The sequence below is a fragment of the Pistacia vera genome, unplaced genomic scaffold, assembly GCF_008641045.1.
Source record: "Pistacia vera cultivar Batoury unplaced genomic scaffold, PisVer_v2 Contig572, whole genome shotgun sequence".
Lineage (NCBI taxonomy): Eukaryota > Viridiplantae > Streptophyta > Magnoliopsida > Sapindales > Anacardiaceae > Pistacia > Pistacia vera.
Genome location: NW_022196415.1, coordinates 106,365 through 127,516, shown reverse-complemented (window position 1 = coordinate 127,516; position 21,152 = coordinate 106,365). Strand labels below are relative to the sequence as shown.

General features: G+C 35.7%; 4 protein-coding genes across 5 annotated transcripts; 2 read left to right on the top strand and 2 right to left on the bottom strand.

The window, feature by feature from the left end:
* Positions 1 to 873: 873 nt before the first annotated feature.
* LOC116109143 lies at positions 874 to 4,521 on the bottom strand. The gene is made up of 5 exons (XM_031395372.1): positions 4,475 to 4,521; positions 2,322 to 4,119; positions 1,616 to 1,817; positions 1,321 to 1,517; positions 874 to 1,231 (listed from the first exon to the last, which is right to left on the bottom strand). Exons 2-5 carry the CDS (start codon positions 4,108 to 4,110, stop codon positions 1,152 to 1,154), a joined length of 2,268 nt encoding a protein of 755 aa, XP_031251232.1. The 5' UTR covers positions 4,111 to 4,119; positions 4,475 to 4,521; the 3' UTR covers positions 874 to 1,151.
* A 1,173-nt stretch (positions 4,522 to 5,694) lies between these two features.
* Positions 5,695 to 6,603, top strand: LOC116109146 (thaumatin-like protein). Its single transcript, XM_031395374.1, has 2 exons — positions 5,695 to 5,837; positions 5,927 to 6,603. Exons 1-2 carry the CDS (start codon positions 5,696 to 5,698, stop codon positions 6,601 to 6,603), a joined length of 819 nt encoding a protein of 272 aa, XP_031251234.1. The 5' UTR covers position 5,695.
* A 644-nt stretch (positions 6,604 to 7,247) lies between these two features.
* On the top strand, positions 7,248 to 8,735 carry LOC116109145 (protein SRG1-like). Its single transcript, XM_031395373.1, has 4 exons — positions 7,248 to 7,583; positions 7,663 to 7,910; positions 8,008 to 8,332; positions 8,422 to 8,735. Exons 1-4 carry the CDS (start codon positions 7,305 to 7,307, stop codon positions 8,674 to 8,676), a joined length of 1,107 nt encoding a protein of 368 aa, XP_031251233.1. The 5' UTR covers positions 7,248 to 7,304; the 3' UTR covers positions 8,677 to 8,735.
* A 399-nt stretch (positions 8,736 to 9,134) lies between these two features.
* On the bottom strand, positions 9,135 to 15,575 carry LOC116109142 (pumilio homolog 1-like). Of its 2 annotated transcripts, none has more exons than XM_031395370.1 (9): positions 14,642 to 15,575; positions 12,014 to 13,557; positions 11,787 to 11,928; positions 11,497 to 11,604; positions 11,083 to 11,295; positions 10,863 to 10,973; positions 9,981 to 10,175; positions 9,685 to 9,859; positions 9,135 to 9,588 (listed from the first exon to the last, which is right to left on the bottom strand). In XM_031395370.1, the coding sequence occupies exons 1-9, from the start codon at positions 15,233 to 15,235 to the stop codon at positions 9,551 to 9,553; spliced, it is 3,120 nt and encodes a 1,039-aa protein (XP_031251230.1). In that variant the 5' UTR covers positions 15,236 to 15,575; the 3' UTR covers positions 9,135 to 9,550. The 2 variants fall into 2 exon arrangements, with proteins under 2 accessions (XP_031251230.1, XP_031251231.1); XM_031395371.1 differs by having other exon boundaries at positions 12,014 to 13,554.
* Between the last annotated feature and the right edge of the window lie 5,577 nt (positions 15,576 to 21,152).

Here is a 21,152-nt window from a genome sequence, read left to right as displayed (position 1 = left end):
CCTGCTAGAAGACAGAAAAAAAGCATCTATCATGTCACATAAATGATAATTATTGGTCGGTGGGCTTCTTCGAACTAGCCTTTCTCTGCACATGGGTTTGTAAAGCAGAAAGTAACAACACTACATCAGAAACAGCCTTGCCAAAATGAAATAATATGCAGTACGTTCAGAGTACCATTTTAGCAAATCTCATATTCGTTGGGTTCTTTGACAGATGTAGCTTTAACAATTTGGGACGCTCCACATTTTTCATATTCCAAAACTTAGATAGAGCCAAGACCAAATTGCATTTATAAAATAAGTCTAAGTTCAACACGTAGTTGCAGTGATTAGACAAAAGTATACCAAGCCATCAGCTTTCGTATTCTTATTGGAGAGAGAGCGTGCGAATGAAAAACTGGTATTTTATTTAGTTGATTTTTGAAACTGGTAGTTTGAAAAATACAAGGCCGGTCAGATTTGAATGTAATAATGATGGAGCCGACCATTTCAAGATCTTGTAATTGGTCACTCTGGCTACAGTGGTCTAATCCTGATGAACTTACATTTCAGAACGATCAAGGCAGATTTCTATACTACTACTGGCCAACAATGCTTATCTTTTTAGAATCATTTATAATCACTGCCTTGGAATTAAGTGTTTTAGGAAGCTTATAGAATTGAACATGGCTTCTATTACCAAAATATCAAGAACGCGAATGTAATTTGATCATGGAGGCAGAATAAATCATCGCTGCCATGGTTAAGCACGAAACAGCAGGAAGATGCAAGGAAATTCTTGCATGCCGACTCCACTGCAGGTTGCTGTCAAGCATAACTCACAAGAATATCAGCATTTGTATGAGAATATTAGTTTTCTGTATATAAGGGTGAAAGATTTATTCTTACGGCAACAACTCCGACCTCAAAATGGAGCAAAAATGCTAACATTGAACCACTGCAAACCCAATGTGAGAGTGATTTTACAATTACATTCCTAAATCTTCCTAACCACAATAGCATTCGGATACATCATCCTCCATGGTTCCAATCGTAGCAACAGAGATAGATTGATAAATAACTTACCCTACCTTGTCGGGTTGATAATGTGCAAATGGCAACAATAATCTACTTATTATTTACATAAAAAAGAGTGTCCCTTTGATTGTGGTCTACTGACTTACTGGATTGTCGTCAACATTTTCCTCCTCACCATCTTTCACTCTATTAAAAATCTCATAATCATCAAAACCTGCACATTGATCAAAATAAGAAACTATAACTCAGTGCAAAGCTGAAAGTTCATTGAATACTATTTTACATCCAAGGAACTATAACTACCTTCACCTAGCTCTTCAACTTCATCACTGGCAGATCCTAAAAGCATTGTATTAGAAGCCGGTGGATCAAGTGCCATCCAGTCTGAGGTCCCATAGTCCTCCAAACACACGTCTTTCCCCGTGATCCAGTCTTCAGCAGTGTTAACGCCATCAGATGACACGGGGTCCATAGAATCCTGTTCTTTGTTTTTGCTGACCCTGTAAAAATTCAGCATGTGAAATAATATGATTTTCTCATCTTAGATATTTTAGGGTACCAACAATAAACATATCCAGGCCCAATATTTTCTACTTACATTTGTCTCAGCCGCAAGTTGTACTGAACAAATACAAGGTCATTGAGACGCTGACGCTCCAGGCAGTTCCTTGTGTCATAGATGTGTTCAAAAGGAATCTGATGTTGCTTATATCCCATCGAACAGCATGCTTGACTGAGAATGCGGATTGCCAAACGTGCCAAATTTGGGCAACTTCCTCCATATGTTGACCACCATTCCGCTATGGCAGATAGGTAGTAAAACATCAGCTTAATGTAAGCCTTATTATAAGGCTTCTTGCAAAAAAATATAATGATCAAAACATGCAGTGCCTCTGACATTAATGCCAGATATGCAAGCAATTTGATCCATCACATGATAGTTGGAACTACATAGACTATAAGCAACAAAATGTTTCCCACCAAATACCCAATAGAAAACATTAGGGACTTCTCAAGAGTTTTTAGTAATAAATGACTATGAAAACTGCTCCTCACAAATATTAATTATCTATATTAGCTTTTCATCTGCATTTGTAAGCAAACCCCGCTTTATTCTGCATCTAATTAGTTTTTTTTTTTTTTTTTTTTTATACGCTTAAACACACATAAAATAGAGCTTCTTCACACTCACCCTCCTGCTACTGGTATTTTTTGAAAAATTAAAGTAAATTCCCATAAAAGCAAAGATGGTACGTAATATAAAGCTGAAAATAACCAGACAATCTAATAGAATTGGTCCTCACCAGGAAGTAAAGTATCTTTCGCTCTAATTGCCATCTTCCTCCCAAAATCTCCAACAGCATTCCTATATGAGTTTATCTCTTTCATGATTTTATCCTGCACAGTTGTATCAGAAACCAATCTCTCTATGCAGTCATACATTCCTGACACAATCTCACTGGGCATATCACCGTCTATACTATAAAAGAACTTGGGATTCAGGAAGAACCCTGCAGCATGAAGAGGAAGATGCCATTGTTGTTCCCAGCAGTGATCTATAATATTCCAGTAGACCAAATACTCTTCCCTCTTAATGAGTTCTTTCTTAATTGTTTCTTTTACTCGATACATTCCAGCATATATGTATCCCATTGCAGGCCTCTTCTCACTACTAATTATTCCCAGAAGTCGCAAGAGAGGATTTGTTAAGCGAACAATCAGGTTACATGATGACCAAAATGACTGATTACTTATTATATCTAACATTTCCAGTCCCCCTGGTTTTTTTGAATATTGACAATCCATCCATTCCTGTGAAGTTACCATAGCCTGTAAATTATGTTTAAGGTCAGTCATCCTTTTCAATGTTGTAAAGTTTGTGGCAGAGCGAGTGATTCCCGGTTCTACAATATCATTTCCAAAAGTATACCTCCTTGCCATATTCAAAACCACACTATGATTGTACACAAATCTAGTAATGGCTCTAGCCTGTTCAATTATTGCATTAATCCACTCAAGCTTCGCGAAATCCTCAATTATTAAGTTCAAGCAACGAGCTGCACATGGAGTCCAATACAGAGTAGGGAAAGTATCAGTTAACCTTCTCACAGCAACAATATACTGGTCTTCACTACTAGTGATCACTTGCAACACATGTCTAACTCCAACTTCTTCCACCACTTGCTTAAGCAATTCATAAAGAGCATCAGAGGAATTTATGATTCCAGATGCATCAACTGATCTCAAAAACACTGTTCCTTCAGGACAATATACCAAAAAACTCAGCAAAGTTCTACCCATTTCAGTGTTCCATTGGTCAACCAAAACAGAACAACCAGTCCTTCCCCAAGTTGCCGTGTATTTATCAATATCATTTTTCACCTCCTCAACTGAATTCTTCAAAACCCAACCCCGAATATCATGATATGAAGGCATTACAGCCTCTGATCCTCCTGAGGCAATAGCATCAACCATTGGTTGGAAATAAACTGAGTTCACAGCATCTAGCGGTGCTCCTATATCATAAAAAAACCGCCCTATAGCCATATAGAGAGGATTATTCACTCTCTTAGCAGCTAATGAAACACTTGACATACCAACTGCATAAGTATTCACAGAAGGATGTTTCCCTCTCCATCTCTTTTTCCTATCTCCACTAATATTACTTGTTCCTTCTCTATTAACCAACACACTCGAACTAGCTATAGGTTCAGGTGTATTTGAAACCTCTGTCAATTGCAAACCAGTACCAAGATCACCCTGTTCAAAGACATCTATCTCACTAGAAATCGGATTATTATTCGTGATCTCTTCTGCAATCTTTTGCTTCTTCCTCTTTTTTACCACAACCCCATCTAAACTTTGTTGCATTTCAAGGCGAACATCAGGTGAAACACGCAAACAAGTAGATGCATTACCCTTTTGGCCAGCTAAATGTTCCTTAATCCTATGAATCCCACCACCCTTAAATACTTTACCACAAAAAACACACTTCAATTGTACTCTATCCCCATTTTTAAACATCTGACAGTGCTTCCATGCTGGGTCATGTTTTTGTGATGTTATCGGTATCAGTTCTGGTCTAGATGCCATGGCATCAACCTTAGATATGCAATACACAAAACACAAGTATGTTAATACTAAAAAGACTAAAAGTTACTCTTCACCAAAAACAATGCATAATACACCAGAACTAGAGTCATCTTACAAAACTAAACTAATTTAACATGGACTACCCATGACAGCTACTAAAATGCCATTTTAACTTTAAACTTCACAAAATATAAACCAAAAAAGAGACGGATAATATTATGCATACTTGGAACAAAAAGCTACCCATTAAAGTTCTTAAAATATAACAAAAAATAAAAAACAAAAACAAAAACACAAAATAAGTTTTCCAATAAAATGTATAAATTGAAAGAAAAGTAACACTGAAAGAGAATGGGAAACTTACTTGTGCAGTAGTGCTGAAGAGTCTCTCTTTTGAAAGCCAGGGCAAGAGAGAGAACCGAGTTAAGGGAGGTTTGGGCGAGATATAAACCGAAAAGAGAATAACCGGACAGACCGGTTAGGGTACTGTCTTACCCGGTTTAATTATCCACAATTAGTTCGGGTTTACTCGGTCATATGGACACGTGATGAAGTGAACCGGTTTTAGTAAGTGAGAAACCGGAACTCCCGGTTGCTTCACAAACGGTTGTTTGTATCATCAAAAAGAAAACGATTATCCTGGACCGGCCGTTTTGCCGCCGTTTTGAACCGCCCAGTTTTCTGGTTCATGACCGTTACGTTTAATCCTATTAACCATTTTAAACTCTGTTTTCGCGAGAAACAAACAGGCAGTTGACTATGTTAATTTTATTAACTGACATTAGGGTTAGGGTTTCATTCCAATTAATTTTTTTCCACTTTCAGCTTATTTTTTGATACTTTTTTTTTTATCTGTATGAAACCCAATTGAAATTAACTTAAAATTCATTAATTCTTCTCAGCTGAAGATCCAGATCATTTTTGTTTTAATATAACACCCGAAAGACATAATTTTCGATTAATCTGCTTTTATATGTGATTAATTTGAGATGGATACGCAGTTTAAGCTGAATTCCAAAATTAATTAACATCATTCAGTGGTTTATAAAGTTCCGAATTTTTATATCTTAATTTTTTGAAAATTAAGATGGATTGAACAGTGATTAGTGCTGAGTTTAATTGAATTTTATGAACATAAGCACATGAAAGTGAAACTTGACACATGGGAAAAGGCTCGGAAGCTCCAGAAATCTAATAATTGAAAATCTCCCTTATTTATTTGAAACAGGCTTTATCTATCACATTCTGTAAAAGGATCCTTTCACAGGAAGAATAGAATCTTATGTTAAAAAGGCACAAGCAAGATTTGTTACTTTGGAATCATTCTATTTTCCTATGAAAATGGTAGATTTGATACTTTATATGCCATTTTTTTTAATAAACCTGTGTGGGAAAATCACCAAATATGTATAAATGGGTTTACCAGTTTGCCAATTTTCACAGTGGAAAGGTAATGTTTTTAACTGTCTGGAAAAATCAACTGCAAACTTTTACAGAAATCTCTTTTGCTTTGTTCACAAACCGTTTCTGAAAATGCGGTTATCTAAAGTTGAAAGTCTTTCATAGTGGAGAAAAAGAAGGAAACATGCAAGCACCATCACGATTCATTTGCTTATATGAAAATGAAACCACCATTTCCCATTACCAAAATTCAAAACAAATGCCAACTTCTTCACATTTCTTCTGCTTCTTCTTTCTCTGCATACTCTCCTCCCTGTCATTATCAGGTACTCTCTGTTTCCCTCTCACAAAAACCCATTTGAACTGATCAGTTTTTTTTCTTACCAAAATGGTTCTTTTTGATGTTTTCTTGCAGATGGCATTCAGCTCATACTAGTAAACAACTGCAACGAAAGCATATGGCCTGGAATCCTCGGAACTGCTGGACATGAAACTCCTTACAAAGGTGGCTTCTGCCTCTTCAGTGGGGAGCAAACAGTTCTTGAAGTCCCTGATAAATGGTCAGGCAGAATCTGGCCAAGACAAGGCTGCTGTTTCGACCAAACAACCGGCAAAGGCTCATGCCAAACTGGGGACTGCGCCGGTCTCCTGCAATGCAATGGCATCGGTGGAGTCCCTCCAGCAACAGTAGTAGAAATGACTCTTGGCACCCTGGAATCTTCCTTGCATTACTATGATGTGAGTCTTGTTGATGGATTCAATGTTCCTGTTTCAATGGCACCTATAGGTGGTAGTGCAGGCTGTGGAGTCGCAGCGTGTGAGGCTGATTTGAACATCTGCTGCCCTACTAATTTGGCTGTGAAACAACAAGGGAAAGTGGTGGCCTGCAAGAGTGCTTGTGTTGCTGCAAAATCGGATAGGTATTGTTGCACTGGGGAGTTTGCCAATCCTAAAAGCTGCAAGCCAACTATTTTTTCCAATGTCTTTAAAGCAATTTGCCCCAGGGCTTATAGCTATGCCTATGATGATGCTACAGGGCTTAAAACTTGCAGGGCTCCTCGTTATGTCATAACATTTTGTCCTCCCAATTGATGGTATAATTAGTGATATTGTTTCCCGTACCTGTTACTGGATTTCTAGTAATGATTCAAGTTTTTATTACGAGTAATTGCAAAGTCTCTAGTTCAATTTATTGTTAATGGAAGGTCAGTTGTTACTGAAATTTCTAGTAGAAGAATAAAGTTGTCGTTTCACTGTGGCTCAGCCCACTGATTTGCTGCATATGCTGTTTTCATTAACTTGAATTTTCCCATCAGTAATCAATTCGCGACTTGACAGAGTGGTTTCTAATTTCTAATAAAATGACGAAGGCATCGTACCGATTCTTGGAGAAGCATAATCCACCCAATTTTATATCCTTAGATATTCCAACGAGTCTATATTTGAAAACAGAAATTTTCTTTGGCTTGAGTCTTACTCTAAGGCATTTTCTATCTTGTTCCAAAACGCCAAAGTTTTGAGTAAATTGCCGCCATTGGATAGCCATAAACAATGTCCAACAAGAAGTAAACTCCAAGGACTTTCCAGGAAGTCATTCTCTCAACCACATTCATTATTCTTTATATTGTTTAACATTATAATTTGGGTAGTCAAACAAGAAGAAAACTCCAGTAATTCCGAAAGGAATTTTCAGAAAAAAGGAAATTATAGATTCCAATTTTACTTGAATTGAACGAAGCAATCAGCTAATATTAATATTCCTGCTGAACGTGAACAAGAATACATGAAAACAAATGGAGCCAAAAGCTGAGAATAGTTATGTGCAAGAAGAGGAGGGGTTAGGTTGGGGAAAATCATTACCTGTACCAAGTGTTCAGGAGATCGTGAGGAATGACTCTCAGATTGTACCTGAAAAATACATACAAGAACGCAAGGACAGGCCGACAGTTGACTCTGAGTTCTCTCCTAATTCATCCGAAATACCAGTAATAAACTTCTCCTTGCTGGAAAATGGAGATGAAGATGAACTTGGAAAACTAGACATTGCTTGCAAGGAATGGGGTTTCTTTCAGGTATTTCTAGTAATTGTAACAGTCAATAGTTTGTGATGCTATGCAATAAAGACGTCTAACCTGAAATGTAAATTTGCAGATAACAAATCATGGGGTGCCGCAGAAGGTTTTGGATAATATGAAAGCGGCCGTAGCAGCGTTTTATGAACTTCCCCTGGAAGAGAAAAAGAAGTATGCTATGGCAGAAAATGATCTTCAAGGATATGGACAAGGCTATGTCGTCTCAGAGGAGCAAAAACTTGATTGGGGTGACCTGATATTCTTAATGACTCTCCCACCTGAGATTAGGATATTCAAGCACTGGCCATTGACATTACCCGGCTTCAAGTATGCATTTAAGGAATGATTTAGTGACAAACATTGAATTAATCACATTTAGATTCTCTTCTCTAAGTCTTTCCATCGTGTACATTTCTTGTGACAGGGAGGCGGTAGAAAACTACTCCGCCGAAATGCAGAAGTTAAGTGATGAACTAGCTGCTAAGCTATCATTGCTGATGGGAATGGATAAAGATGGACTGAAAAAGTTGTACGGAGAGATGAAACAAGCATTGCGACTGAACTACTATCCAGCTTGCTCGAGGCCTGATCTTGTTCTTGGTGTTAGCGCCCATTCTGATGCAAGTGCATTAACCTTACTTCTGCAAGATGATGAGATCACTGCCCTCCAAATTAGGCACAAAGGAACATGGGTTCCTGTAAAACCGATTCCAAATGCACTCGTTGTGAACATCGGCGATGTTGCTGAGGTGCTTGACAACTCAACTTTTACTACTCATAGAACTGCTGATAAAATGTACGTGTTAAACATCTAATGTGTTTGAAATTTTTTTCCCAGGCATGGAGCAATGGCGTCTACAAAAGCATTGAACACAGGGCTGTCACAAATGTGAATAAAGCAAGAATGTCAATAGCTACATTTATGATGCCTAATGAAGAGTTGGAAATTGGTCCACTGGAATCAATGATGGACGATAAGCATCGCCCCAAGCTATACAGAAAGATTAAGTACGTCGATTACATTAGACACACTTTGGAGAGGAAAATGGATGGCAAAGCTCACACTGAATATCTGAAGCTGGAAAGTGTATGATTGTTTTCAGGTTAACGGGTTTCGTACGATCAGGCATCAGCTGATGGCTTGAAGCCGTTCATGAAAATATGCAAAATCTTGCCCAGCGTAATACTTGTTTCAGAAATGGAATAATTTTGGAAGGTGATTAAGACTTAAAAGAGTCATTGAAATTGGAAGAGAAATTAAAGACTCCACAAAAACATTATACAAGAAACTACAAGAGATGTTAAATACCCATTAATCCATACTTCTCAAAATCAGTGATTTCTACCAATATATATATAAATTTTTGTTTTTCAAGTAAAACTTCAAAAAAATCCCAGGCAACTTCTCTCTAGTTTAAACTCCAGTGATTCTTATTGCCATGATCTTTTTGGCCTATAATCTCAATCGACGGTCATCGATCATGCATACAATTCATGTAACCAGCATCATAAAATAACCAAACCAAACCATCAAGATACCGAACCATGATATTGGGAAAAAAAAGGTTCCTTAAACAAAGAAAAAACAATCCATAACATTGGAAAAATGCCAAACTCCCCCAAAGGCTGTCTCCGCCTAACAACATTTTTGTACAGGCACGATCACAATTTTACTACCTCTTCCCTTTTTACACCCTTAAAACTTATACAGTAAAATTATCTCTTCAGGGCATCAGTTTTTTTCACCATCTGAGCCACAGCTAGCCTGATTCTAGGTATATCCTCAAACTAACAAATGTACAGTTTTAAGTACAACCAACAATATTTTTTATTTCCAATCAGCTCTCCAATCTATCCAAATAAATAGACGGAGCCGGTACTAGACATTAAAGAGAAAAAAATTGAAAAGAGAGAGGCACTCGTACTATCCTCAGTTAGCTGTACAACAACTTCCTTTTCTACGCCTTCTACGCAGGATGTGGAGTCATAATGCTAATTCTCCTTTCTGCAAAAGATAAAAGCAACTTGTTAGAAACATGTTCTTTGACTAGGGTTGGAATAAGGCGAAGAACCAAAATGTAAAAAATGCAAGATTACGTACCCCCGGCTGCAACAAGTTTCTCTACACGTGCAACTATATGCTTCCCATAAGTATATTTCTTCAAAGCATTCAAGTGAACCTTTATTCGGTTGAGAATAAGTTCAAGTTGCTGGTCATCACAAGTTTCCAGCACCTTCTGTACAACATAGTTTGCAAACTGATCTTTCATCATCACCTGATATAAACAGGTGGAAAAAAAAAATATCAAAATAAGAACACTATTAGTTCAGATAATCAACACAACCAAACAATAGAAGTTAAAAGCAATATGAGGAGCATATTGGAAACCAACAAACCTGAAGAGGTTCATTTTCATCAATTGAACCGAGCATCTCATTCACCAGGGTCTGGCGTTCTGCAGGAGTTCCAAAAGTTAAACACTTCTCTATAACATTGGAGGCAAACTTCTGCTGGCTCATTTGAACAATCTGCCCAGTTAATTTTTTAATTATTGCTGAGCGCTCGTGGGGTTTTCCATGCTCCAGTACATGCTGTGACATTATAAACGAGAAATCAAAAGTGAGGCAACAATGAAGTTTAAATTAAGAAAAGGGGTAGAGGGAGGACAGAGAATATAGTTATTATACAATATTTTGCACACCAGACTCCACGGACTTGCACAAAAAGGAAAGAAACTGACAAAAAAGAAAGTATCAGTAACTCAATAGCAAAAGGGCAAGCCTGAAACCCTCAGCACAGAAGGGAAGACCAAACTTATATTTCACACAGATTCTGTAGTTCACTTCTTCAACATTTAATAGTTTGAAAAGCTTAGTCGAGGAATAAATGCTAAATTGCTAAAACTTGCACACTCTACTGACCCAAAAGTAGGACCATAATTTTCCCCATTAAATCACCAACAGAAGTTCTGTTTAAGTTTCAGTGCCAAAACAGCTCTCTGGTCAATGCTGTGTTTTGTTGCTTCTCTCAATCAACAGATCCATAAAATGAACTTCTTATAGGTTTTTCCACTCAACTGGCTCAGCATCCATAAAAAGGGCTTAAATGTTGCAAAGTGCAGCACATCAAGGCAAAAATATGTATATCATTGTCAGTTATTGCCCAATTCATCTGCTTGGAATAAATAACCCCCACTAATAAACACCATTAACAGCATTGACAAGCCATATAAGTACAATTAGCCCTGGTGGGTTAATAAATCAAGAATTAAAACAAACCTGTACAACATAATTCCCATATTGATCTTGTGCCAACATGCAAACTGACGCCAGAATCTCATCCATCATTATACTTTGGGTTTTTGCATCATGGCAATGCTCCAGGACTCTCTGCCACATGAATATATATACATTTTCGTATTAGAAGTGTGAGCTTGATCACTCCTAGTCATGATATCTGAAACAAAAAATGTGCCATAAAAATATAGGGTTTACAAACCTGTATGACACGACAACCATAAGGATGAGTAGACAGTGTCACAACTTGGTCATAAAATGTTGAAACAATGAACTGGATAGAATCTTCAGGTACACATTCAATACATTTCTGGATGACGTGGTTCCCATTCTGATCACGAACACAACGCATGATTTGACCATCAAGCTCTGTCACCATTTGAGTCTGCTGGTCCAATTCAACGACTTCTATTGCCTGATAAGATCAAAGTGTGATTCAATCCTAAAATGTAAAATATAAAAAATGTAATAGATTAATTAACCCTTGCATCCAATCTTATGAATCATACATCATACAGTGTAGGATGATGAAACATCTATGCATCAAGATCTGCAACACAAATTCTCAAAATGAAGATGAAATCTCAAAAACTTGGATTGACTAAATAAAAGATACCTTCTGGATCACTCGACAACCATACATCTGGAGACTAAGAGTCAGCACATGCCCAGTTAATTGGTCAGCAAGTTCTCTTATTTGAGCAGCAGTTCCATGCTCAAAAAACTGAAGATAAAAACGAAATAATAGCCACAAAAAGTCAACATTCTATGATTGTCTTAGACAGTATCCACAACATTATTGAACATGCACAGAATTTTCACAATGGAGCCCCTTTATCCAGAATAATAATACCACAAACCCCATAAGAAGGTCACAGAAAATCAGTTGTTATACATTAGAAGTACCTTTTGAATCACATAATTACCAAACACATCAGTCATTAATGATAGTGCTTGGGGCATGATCTCATGGAAAACCATATTTTTCTCATCTGCTGTGGCAGTTTCAAGCTTCTGTTGAATAAACCGACTTCCATACTGATCCGCACTGTATACATGATAATAAATGAAGAATTAAACTTCTTGATTACCACAACTAAGAAGACTAAAAGTGTAAGCAGCAGATTATATACCTGAACTCAACAACATGACCAGCAATTTCTGACAGTTCAAAGCATTTAGCTTTGTTGCTTTTAAACTCATCCAATAAAGAGGATGCAAAACTTTCATCCAAGCCCCCACCACCTTCTGAGTGCCAAGGTCCCATGACACCCCCAGATAGATTCCTCATCCCAGAAGAAAAGCGCATATTACGCTCCCCATGCCTGACAGGACTACCCGATCCAACAGGAGAATTTGGAAGAAGGGGACTCCCAGGATACTGAAGGCCAAGACCAAATGCAGGATTGCCATAGAAATTATGATTCAAGCTACCGGATTTACCAAGATAGGGTACACCATACTGAGATTTTTGAGGTGACAGCAGTGCTCCTAGGTAAGCTTTCTGGAGTCCAAGCAAATCCATATATGAATTATTAACGTCCATTGCGGGGTCATTGAGAGCTGCAACCTGTGCTGCAGCATATTCGTTTGATCTCAAGTACTGAACATACAATGGGTCCATCAGAGGCATCTGAAGAGCATTTCCAGAAGTGTGATTCCCCAGTCTATTAATGTTCTGCAATTCTGCTGCTGCTGCCATTATATTTGGTCCTAAACCCAAATTTGTCCCCAATGATCTAGAGTCCAGACCATTTGCTCCCATTGCAGAGGCGGCAGCAGCACTTTCAAATAACGGTGGCAAAGCACCACTTCCCATCGGGCTTCCCATCATGGGTGGCGATGAAGGATTCATTGCAAACCCATTTAAACTAAAGTTCGAAAATGCAGAATTCATGTTGCCAACCATTTGAGGTTGAGAAGGTGAACTTCCTCCACCATTTAGAGTTGGAATGGAGGGTCCTTTTAGGTATGAGTTGGCAGATGACAAAGCAGGCTTATGCACATCAGCCATGAAAGAATTGTTGTTCATACCAATCCCAAGCCCACTGCTTTTACCCATATTTGAATAAGATCCCTTAGTAGAGTGGGAAGCGGAATGCAGTTGAAAATGCCCAGGTTCCGACTTATTTAAGTATGAATTTTGTGTCATGTGGTTTGCATCACTTTGCAAATTGAAGAGACTATGGCGATCATCAATTTCATGTTGATTTTGTGACCGTGAATGATTCTCTTGATCTACCATATCATCCGTTGACAGATTCAGGCCAGACAAAACAGCTGCTAGCTCCACAGACTCATTCAAACTTGAAGAAACACCATTTAATGAGTTTTGAACGCCGACATTTCTTTTATCCATGCTACCCCTCCCTTCTCCAACTGGTGGAATGCGAGGACTGGGAGCCCTAGCTACAAGTTGTGGATCAGGTGTGGTGCTTCTCGACAAGGAAGCACCTAAAGCAGATGCATAAGAATGAGAAGCTGATGCACCAACATTTTGTACAGCAGGCAGACCCTGCTTATTTGCACCAGAACGCAAAGCATCAATGGTTGCCAAATCATGATGCAGATGAGCAAACTGGGTTTCAGAAGTCTCAACACCATCCTCAAATGCATTGCGGCTCGCAGGACGAGAAGGATGCCTTGAGACAGGGGCTGCATGATTTATATCATCCTGCTATAAAGTAACAAAGTATGAAGCATTTGTCAAGAGGGAGAAAAGAGGCGTAAAAAGGTCAAGAAAAAAACTGTGCACATATCTATTACACTATTATTCAAGCCAAGAAACACAAAGCATGTACACCACAAAAGGCTGAATGGAAACAATTCGCGAAAAAGAATCAAGCACACTAGGGAAGTAAATCACAAAAGATGCATTATCATTTAGAAAATTCACAGAATTTCAAATTACAGTAATATTTCCAAAAATGCAAAGCCAGTGAGGACTCCCCTATTTGGTGCCTCTTCGTGACAGGGTCACAAATCATTGCCCACTACATCAGCACTTCCAAACCACCAAAGGAGAACGGTATTAATGCTATTAATTTGTTCATTTAGTGTAGATAATGACAGGTTCATCCCTTGGCAACATTATAAAACAAAACTTAATTGTGAACAGATCACTTGAGAGCAACCAAGTAGAGAGGAGGCAAGTTCAGCAACATGAGGAAGTTAAACAAACAACAGAAATGGGCATATAAATTAAGTCCCATTGACAGAATGATAAAGCCTAGCACTCGTTGCAACTAATTTCATGTTTCTAAACCTTCAACAACAAACTCAACTCTTTTTTTTTTTTTTCCTTTTCTCTCTCTTTCCTTTATGAGAAAGGCACACAAATAGTCATTATCAATATGGAAAAACATGGAAACACTATATGACATAAAGCATAATATTTACACGAAAGGAAATGTATACACATGTGTTCATTACTCAAGCACCATCCATATAATCATCAAAATATGGCCTTTTCAGTTTAAATGCATTCCTTAGTCTACTAAAATTCCACAACCATTTACAAACATTATCAGACACAACAAATCACAAATTTTCAACGTGATAATCCACTTACAATTAGCATGACACAATAACTTCCCATCAGTCAATTTCATCCATCAATAAGACATCACATTACTCCTACCCAGTCTAACATATTAAAAACCAAAAAATAATATTTGTCATGAAGAAACCAAACCAAAATCACATTTATTCAGCTAAACTAAACCAAACCAACACCACAACAATTATCACCAAATTTTCACCTGAATGATCTCTGCAATGCTCTTCTGCCTACTTCCCAACCCCAACCCAGGCAACCCAATCAACCCATCTCCTCCCCACTCTCCTCCACCGCCACCACCAGCTCCACCATTCTCCTCATCGCTCCCTCCAAACCCCGGCTGCACCGCAAAAAGCGACCCATTTCCCTTCCTCCTATCACCAATCCCTCCCACTTCTCCACCTCCTCTCAGCCTTTGTGTAAACCTCCAATCCTCCTTGGACAACAAAGGTGGAGGCAACCTTGGATTCAAGTTGACATTAGAGTAATAATAATTTACATACGATGGATCAGCCCTCAACTCCTCCTCACTCGAGAAGCCACCTTTGTTGTTCCCAAGTTGCTTGAACAAACCACCTATTGAGCTTAAAGAACCTTCAACAGTTGGTGGGGCTGACCCACTTCGATAAATATTGAGTTCTTTCTCAAGATCAGTCGCACTAGTTGCAGTATTGACTGATGTTTGTTGTTGTTGTTGCTGCTGCTGCTGCTTTTGTTCACGAATCAGCTTGCCTAAATCTTCAACGTAATCAGGGCTCTTAAACATGGATGATCGTACTGAAATATCTGGCATCATCTTTGAAGACGAATTACAACAAGAAGAAAATTGTCAACGATCATTTACACATTAAGATTGAAACTTTAAGCTAAAGATTGAAACTTTGAGCTGAATATTGTTAATATCCAAATGGGTTTGTCGTTTGAAGCTCAAAAGATATGATTTTTATGATCAAAACCAAGAATCCATGTCTACAAGAATTAAGATAACAAAACCCAGAAAGCAAAAACTAAGTTTTGATTGTGTTAGAGTAGACTTAGTTAAATATAAATAGAAATGGATCGGATTGAGAGTGGATAATTGATGGAGGCTTTAGCCATTTTGAGAGAGATAGAAAGGGAGCGAGAGTGGAGTGTGGAAGATGAAGGCAGTAATAAGTTGAGAGGAAGAGAGATCTGAACCGTTAGTAAATGAATGGACGGTCAGGATTGATTCAGAATGGATTTGTTCTTACAACAGTGTGTCTTAGGGTTTTTATGTGTAAAGATTACATGATAATTTACACTTCTGAATTTTTTATTTTTTTTTAATAAATAAATTGTGTTGGGATATGTTGATGATCTTAGCAAACTTTTTTTTTATATTTTCTTTTATATCAACTTTTATTAAATTATTCTTGACACATAATCAAAATTCTTTAACAATAATCTAGTAGAAACAGTAGGATGAATTTGGCTGAGCTGTACACTTTCAATTAAAGTAAGAAATTTGAATGCCTTTAATTTTTTTCCCAAATTAATATTATTTTTAGATCCTTTAAAATTCATTTTATACTTTGTCCAAAAAAAAAAAAAAAAACACTATCTTTCTTAAGAGACTTTTAATTAAAAGTAATACTTTAATTTATTTTTGTTTTAATAGGATAATTTGGATTTATTGGTTAAATTTATGTAGTTTTGAATTTAGATATTTTAATTGTAAATTGATAAAATAATTATAGAATTGGGAATGGTTGTTGTTGAAAATAAAGTGGTTTTTTGATTGGTAATAATGGAAGTTGGGTGCCAAGCTTTTATTTTATTGACCATTTCAAGCCACCAAAATCAATGCAAATCCGAGAATGCTACGTCTAGTGTAGTGTAGTGAAGAAATTCAATGGCCCTTTCGCACATAGAAATAATCGAATACAGTGTATAATTAAATGCGGTTAAACTACTTTTTTTTCACCAAAATAATAGTTTAATATCTGTTTTTCATTTTCAAGCTTTTAAAATATAATTTTATTATTAAATTTATATTCTATTTTTGATTATGATATATTACGACCTAAAATTGTCACCATTTTCCTCTCTGATCACCACTTACCAAAACCCTTCAAACCCATTGATCTCACCCATCGTTAATAATTGAACAATTAGAATTTGTGTAATCACCCCTTCTAAGTCAAATTCAATCAATTTTAACTACTAAAATCTAATTTTTTACCATCAAAAAACTCATCAGTCTCTTTTCTTCAAAAATTCTAATAATTTGGATTGAGTTTATTATTCGTTCGTCATCAAAATAAAAATTTAAATAATAAAATAATATTTTAAAAAATTTTAGATAAAAAATTGTCATTTAAGTCATTATTTAAACCCAAAAAAAAAGTGATAACTCGTAAAAAATGTCGTGTCAAAATTATTATTAAACCAATTAAAATAATGAGAGAGTAATAAACACTTGCATAAAAATATAATAATAATTAAAGTAATTAATTTTGTTTCGTAAATTCCGGAAGTAGAATTAGAGACAAAGTACAAAGCGAAAGGGCCGAATGTAAGAGATATTATACTTATAATATTTTCTGTTACAATGCCACGTCATCGGTCTATTTACGAACTAAAAATAGTGAGTCATAACATAGAGAAGAGAAAGCTACCATACCACCCGCGCGCACTCCTCCACACCCAACAACTTAAAGAGGAACACGTGGCAGAGATCTACTGGGTCCCATAGTCACGCTTTTTGACTGCGCGTGGTACAAGTGTCGTTTAGATTTAGAGGGAAATGGGGCATAACCAAGAGATAGATGCTATGCTCGATAACGACAACTCGAGATATTTTTGTAATCTTCTTCAGTTTTCTTACACCATTATAATGTTTTTAAATTATAAAAAGTATTTGAAAGTTGAGTTAATCCCTTTTTTTATCATAAATTTTATTTCTTTCAAGAGTCCTCTAATTTGATTTTCAATTTTTGACATAATCATTCTTTTATTAAATAAGATAATTGAAAAAATTGATATTGAATTTAAGGATATCAAATATTGTTAATGATTTTCAGACTCCAATAAAGTGAATTTGGGTAATAAAAATTTTGGACGGATGGAATGTGGGTTAGACTTTCCTCAAGTCCCTGATTCATAATTAACATACAATAGTTGTTTATTTGATATGCTTGAAATTATGTGTTAACCACTTTTTCCCACTCAAATAATGGTTTAATAACACATTTTCACTCACAGACTTTTAAAATATCACTTTACTATCTAAATTTATATTTCAATAGTGAATAAAGAATAAATTTGATTCAGGCTGTTAGGGTTTTTGAAAAGAGAAAACCGATAAATCTTTTGGTGGTAGATTAGATTTTGGTGGTTGAGATTAATTGGAATTTGACTTGTGAGGTGTTTGTGTAAATCTGAATTGCTTCGATTACCAATGATTGGCAGGAATAGAGTTTAAGGGGTTTTGGTGAGTGATAATCGAGTAAAAGAATGGTGGTGATATTGGGTTACAATGATGCTGAAATCGGAAACGGAATATAAATTTGGATAGTAAATTAGTATTTTAAAAATCAGTAGGTGAAAAAGTGTCATTAAACCATTATTTGGGTGGAAAAAAAGTTGTTTACTCTTGAATTTATAGGTTTTGTAACAAAGGACAATAACTTGACGATGCATAAAAGCAAAAAAAGAAAGGGTTTCTTTTTAGGGTCCACTTGGGAGTTTCATGATAACAGTTATGATGGTAAACCACCGAAACGGTTATGAGGGTAAACCACTGTAGCGGTTTTGAGGGATTTTAAGTTGCGGTTTTTGAAACACCTAACTTGTGCTTGAAAGTTTATTTTTCAACGGTTTTTGCAGTTTTCTAAAATGATAAATTTACATATATGCCCATAACAATACCTCAACTTTAACCAGTTTTTGAGAGTTTTGTTTTTTCAATTACAAGGTAAAAGTTCTTTATTTGTTTTTCACTTATTAATATTTTATAATTTCAAATATGATAAAGTCTTCTTATCCTTATTCGTCATTCTTTACATCATCTAGAATGATTGAAAAATTGTAGCCCTACTTCTCTAAGAAAGCATACAAAAATGAGATTTTAATAATTTTTTTTATTACTTAAAATTATTTTATATTTAATATGGTTAGAAACGCACGTAATATATTTAATTTTATATATATATAATTTGGATAGTTTTGTAGTAGATAGGGTATTTATAGAATAAAATTTTAAAATCAACCAAAACACTCTGATTTTGGGTGTTTTATAAATCCCTTAAAAATACATTACACTAGTTCTAGAGGGTTTTTAAGCCAATCAAAACCAACACATAAAAAATCTAATAAATATTGATTTTAAAATACTTTAAAACCAGTCTAGTTAAAAACCCCTCTAAACCATCGACCAAAAAAATAAAAAAACTTGTAAGCAGACCCTTCAAGTAACAAGGAAGCTGTTACTGGAAGGAGAATGGAGTGTAAAAAATCAAGGCTTTAAATGACGAGAAAGTAAATTTACCCAAATGAAGAGATGCTTTATTTTTATTTTTTTCATTCTTTTGAGTTTCGACAAAACAGAAAGCTGCATAATAGCATCAAGTTGTGAGATAATGTCAGGCTATTTTATAAAGTAATAAACATATTTAGATGCCAAAAGATAAGGGTGATTTTTGCAGACATGTGATGACGATGTGATCCTGTTCACTCTCTTACAATACTTGGTAATGACTTTCACATGTTCTGTCCCTTCTCCACTTAAACGCCCACCAAAAACCCCTAAACCCTAACCTCCATCAATCTGATTTTTCTTTTCTTTTATTTTTCAATATACATATAATCCGTGGGTATGCTTCTATACTCCATCTTTCATTTCACGAATTCAGTGCTCATACATATTAAAATATGTAAATAAGAATGGGATTGAAGTCTTGAAACTTGGTGGAAATCTGCAAGCGATGATCTCATTCTCACCTCTCCATGTTCATACTTTTAAACAATAATTTATTGCAGATTGGTCATGTTACCGTCAACATATTAATTAGATGCAGCGAGGTTAGTTAAAAATATGAACAAAATTAAATCCTTTGTCTCCTAACTTTAAACCAAACTTACCCACTGAATAAATTGACCAAACTTCCACATGATGCTTGAGTTTTTGTCCTTAATTTCAAACAACATTTTTTTCTCAACAAAATCCCATTTTAATTACAAAAATTTGAACATTGTATAAAGCAATTTGAATCTTTAAAATGCAATATTTAATTAAGATTTCGTTTTTTTTTTTATAAAAGAAGAAAAAAAAAAAGAGAGTGAAGATTGCAGGCGTCCAAAAAGAAAAAGTTGTACAGATTACAGTCCACTTTATTTTTTTTGTTTTTAGTTTCAGAAATCGATACATGATATTCATTTTTTTAATCCCACATCGGTGAGCTCAAAATTCATTATCTATTCTTGGCTCGCTTCATTTTTTTATTTGGGCTTATTAACTTTTGGCCCAAAAATTGGGAGTGGTCTCCACAGTCCTCCTTTTATAATTAAACCCAACTTATTTTGTTGACTTAAATAAGGTTATAATTGTAAAATCTATATTTAACTAGGGTTAACGTCATATACACCTCTTATCTCGTATCAATGTCACATTTCCCTTAAGGGATAAAATTATAACAAAAAAAATAACCCTGGTAATCTCAGAATACCTAAGAAAATGGAGATAATCAGATTACATCTGATATTACCCATAGTAACTACTATTAGTATTTAAAGATTACCGGTATCTTATATTATTTGACAACCAAACATGGTAATCAAGTAATATAAGATGACATAACCCCAGTAATCTCACTTAACCCAGCCAAACGCTCCCTTAAAGCTAGTGAAGTTGATGGTTTTCACCACGTCAAATTTGTGGGTTGAGAATTGTGTCATTAATCCTTTTTTTTTATTATTCATTTACCATAGTTTTCACAATTTAATGTTGTTTTATGAGTTCTGAAGTTTGAAAAAAGAGCCATGTATAATACAAAATAAAACTATGATGATGATAGACTATTGGTGTTGTAAACAAGAAGAATATGTGTTTCTTTTAAGAGTGAGGAAAGTGAGTACAAACAATGTTTATTGAAGAACACATATTTTCTATTTGTTATTAGAGTTAACGAATTTTTCCCACTTAAATAATGTCGTAATGATACTTTTTCACCTATAGACTTTTAAAATATCATTTTATCTATCCCAAATTATATTCTAATGACGAACAAAAAGCAAACTCAATTTAGGTTATTGGGGTTTTGAAAATGGGAGGTTGATGAATCTTTTGGCGGTAGAATATTGAATTTTGGGGGTTTGGATTGATAAGAATTTGACTTAAAAGGAGCGACTGTGCAAACCCTAATCACTCGATTGTTGGCAATTGGCAAGATCGGCAGGAATAGGGTTTGAAGGGTTTTGGTGAGTGATGATCGGAGAAGAGAATGGTGGTGGTGGTGTGAGGTCACAACAATGTTAGAATTGGAAACGGAATATAAATTTGAGTAATAAAGTAGTATGTTACAAGTTCTTTGGTGGGAAAATGTCATTAAACCATTATTTGGATGAGAAAAAGTTGTTTACTCTTGTTATTATAATTGGAAGTGATGTTTAATCCCTATTTAATGAGTTAACAACTTTTTCCCATCCAAATAATGGTTTAATGACACTTTTCATCTCACAAACTTTTAAAATAC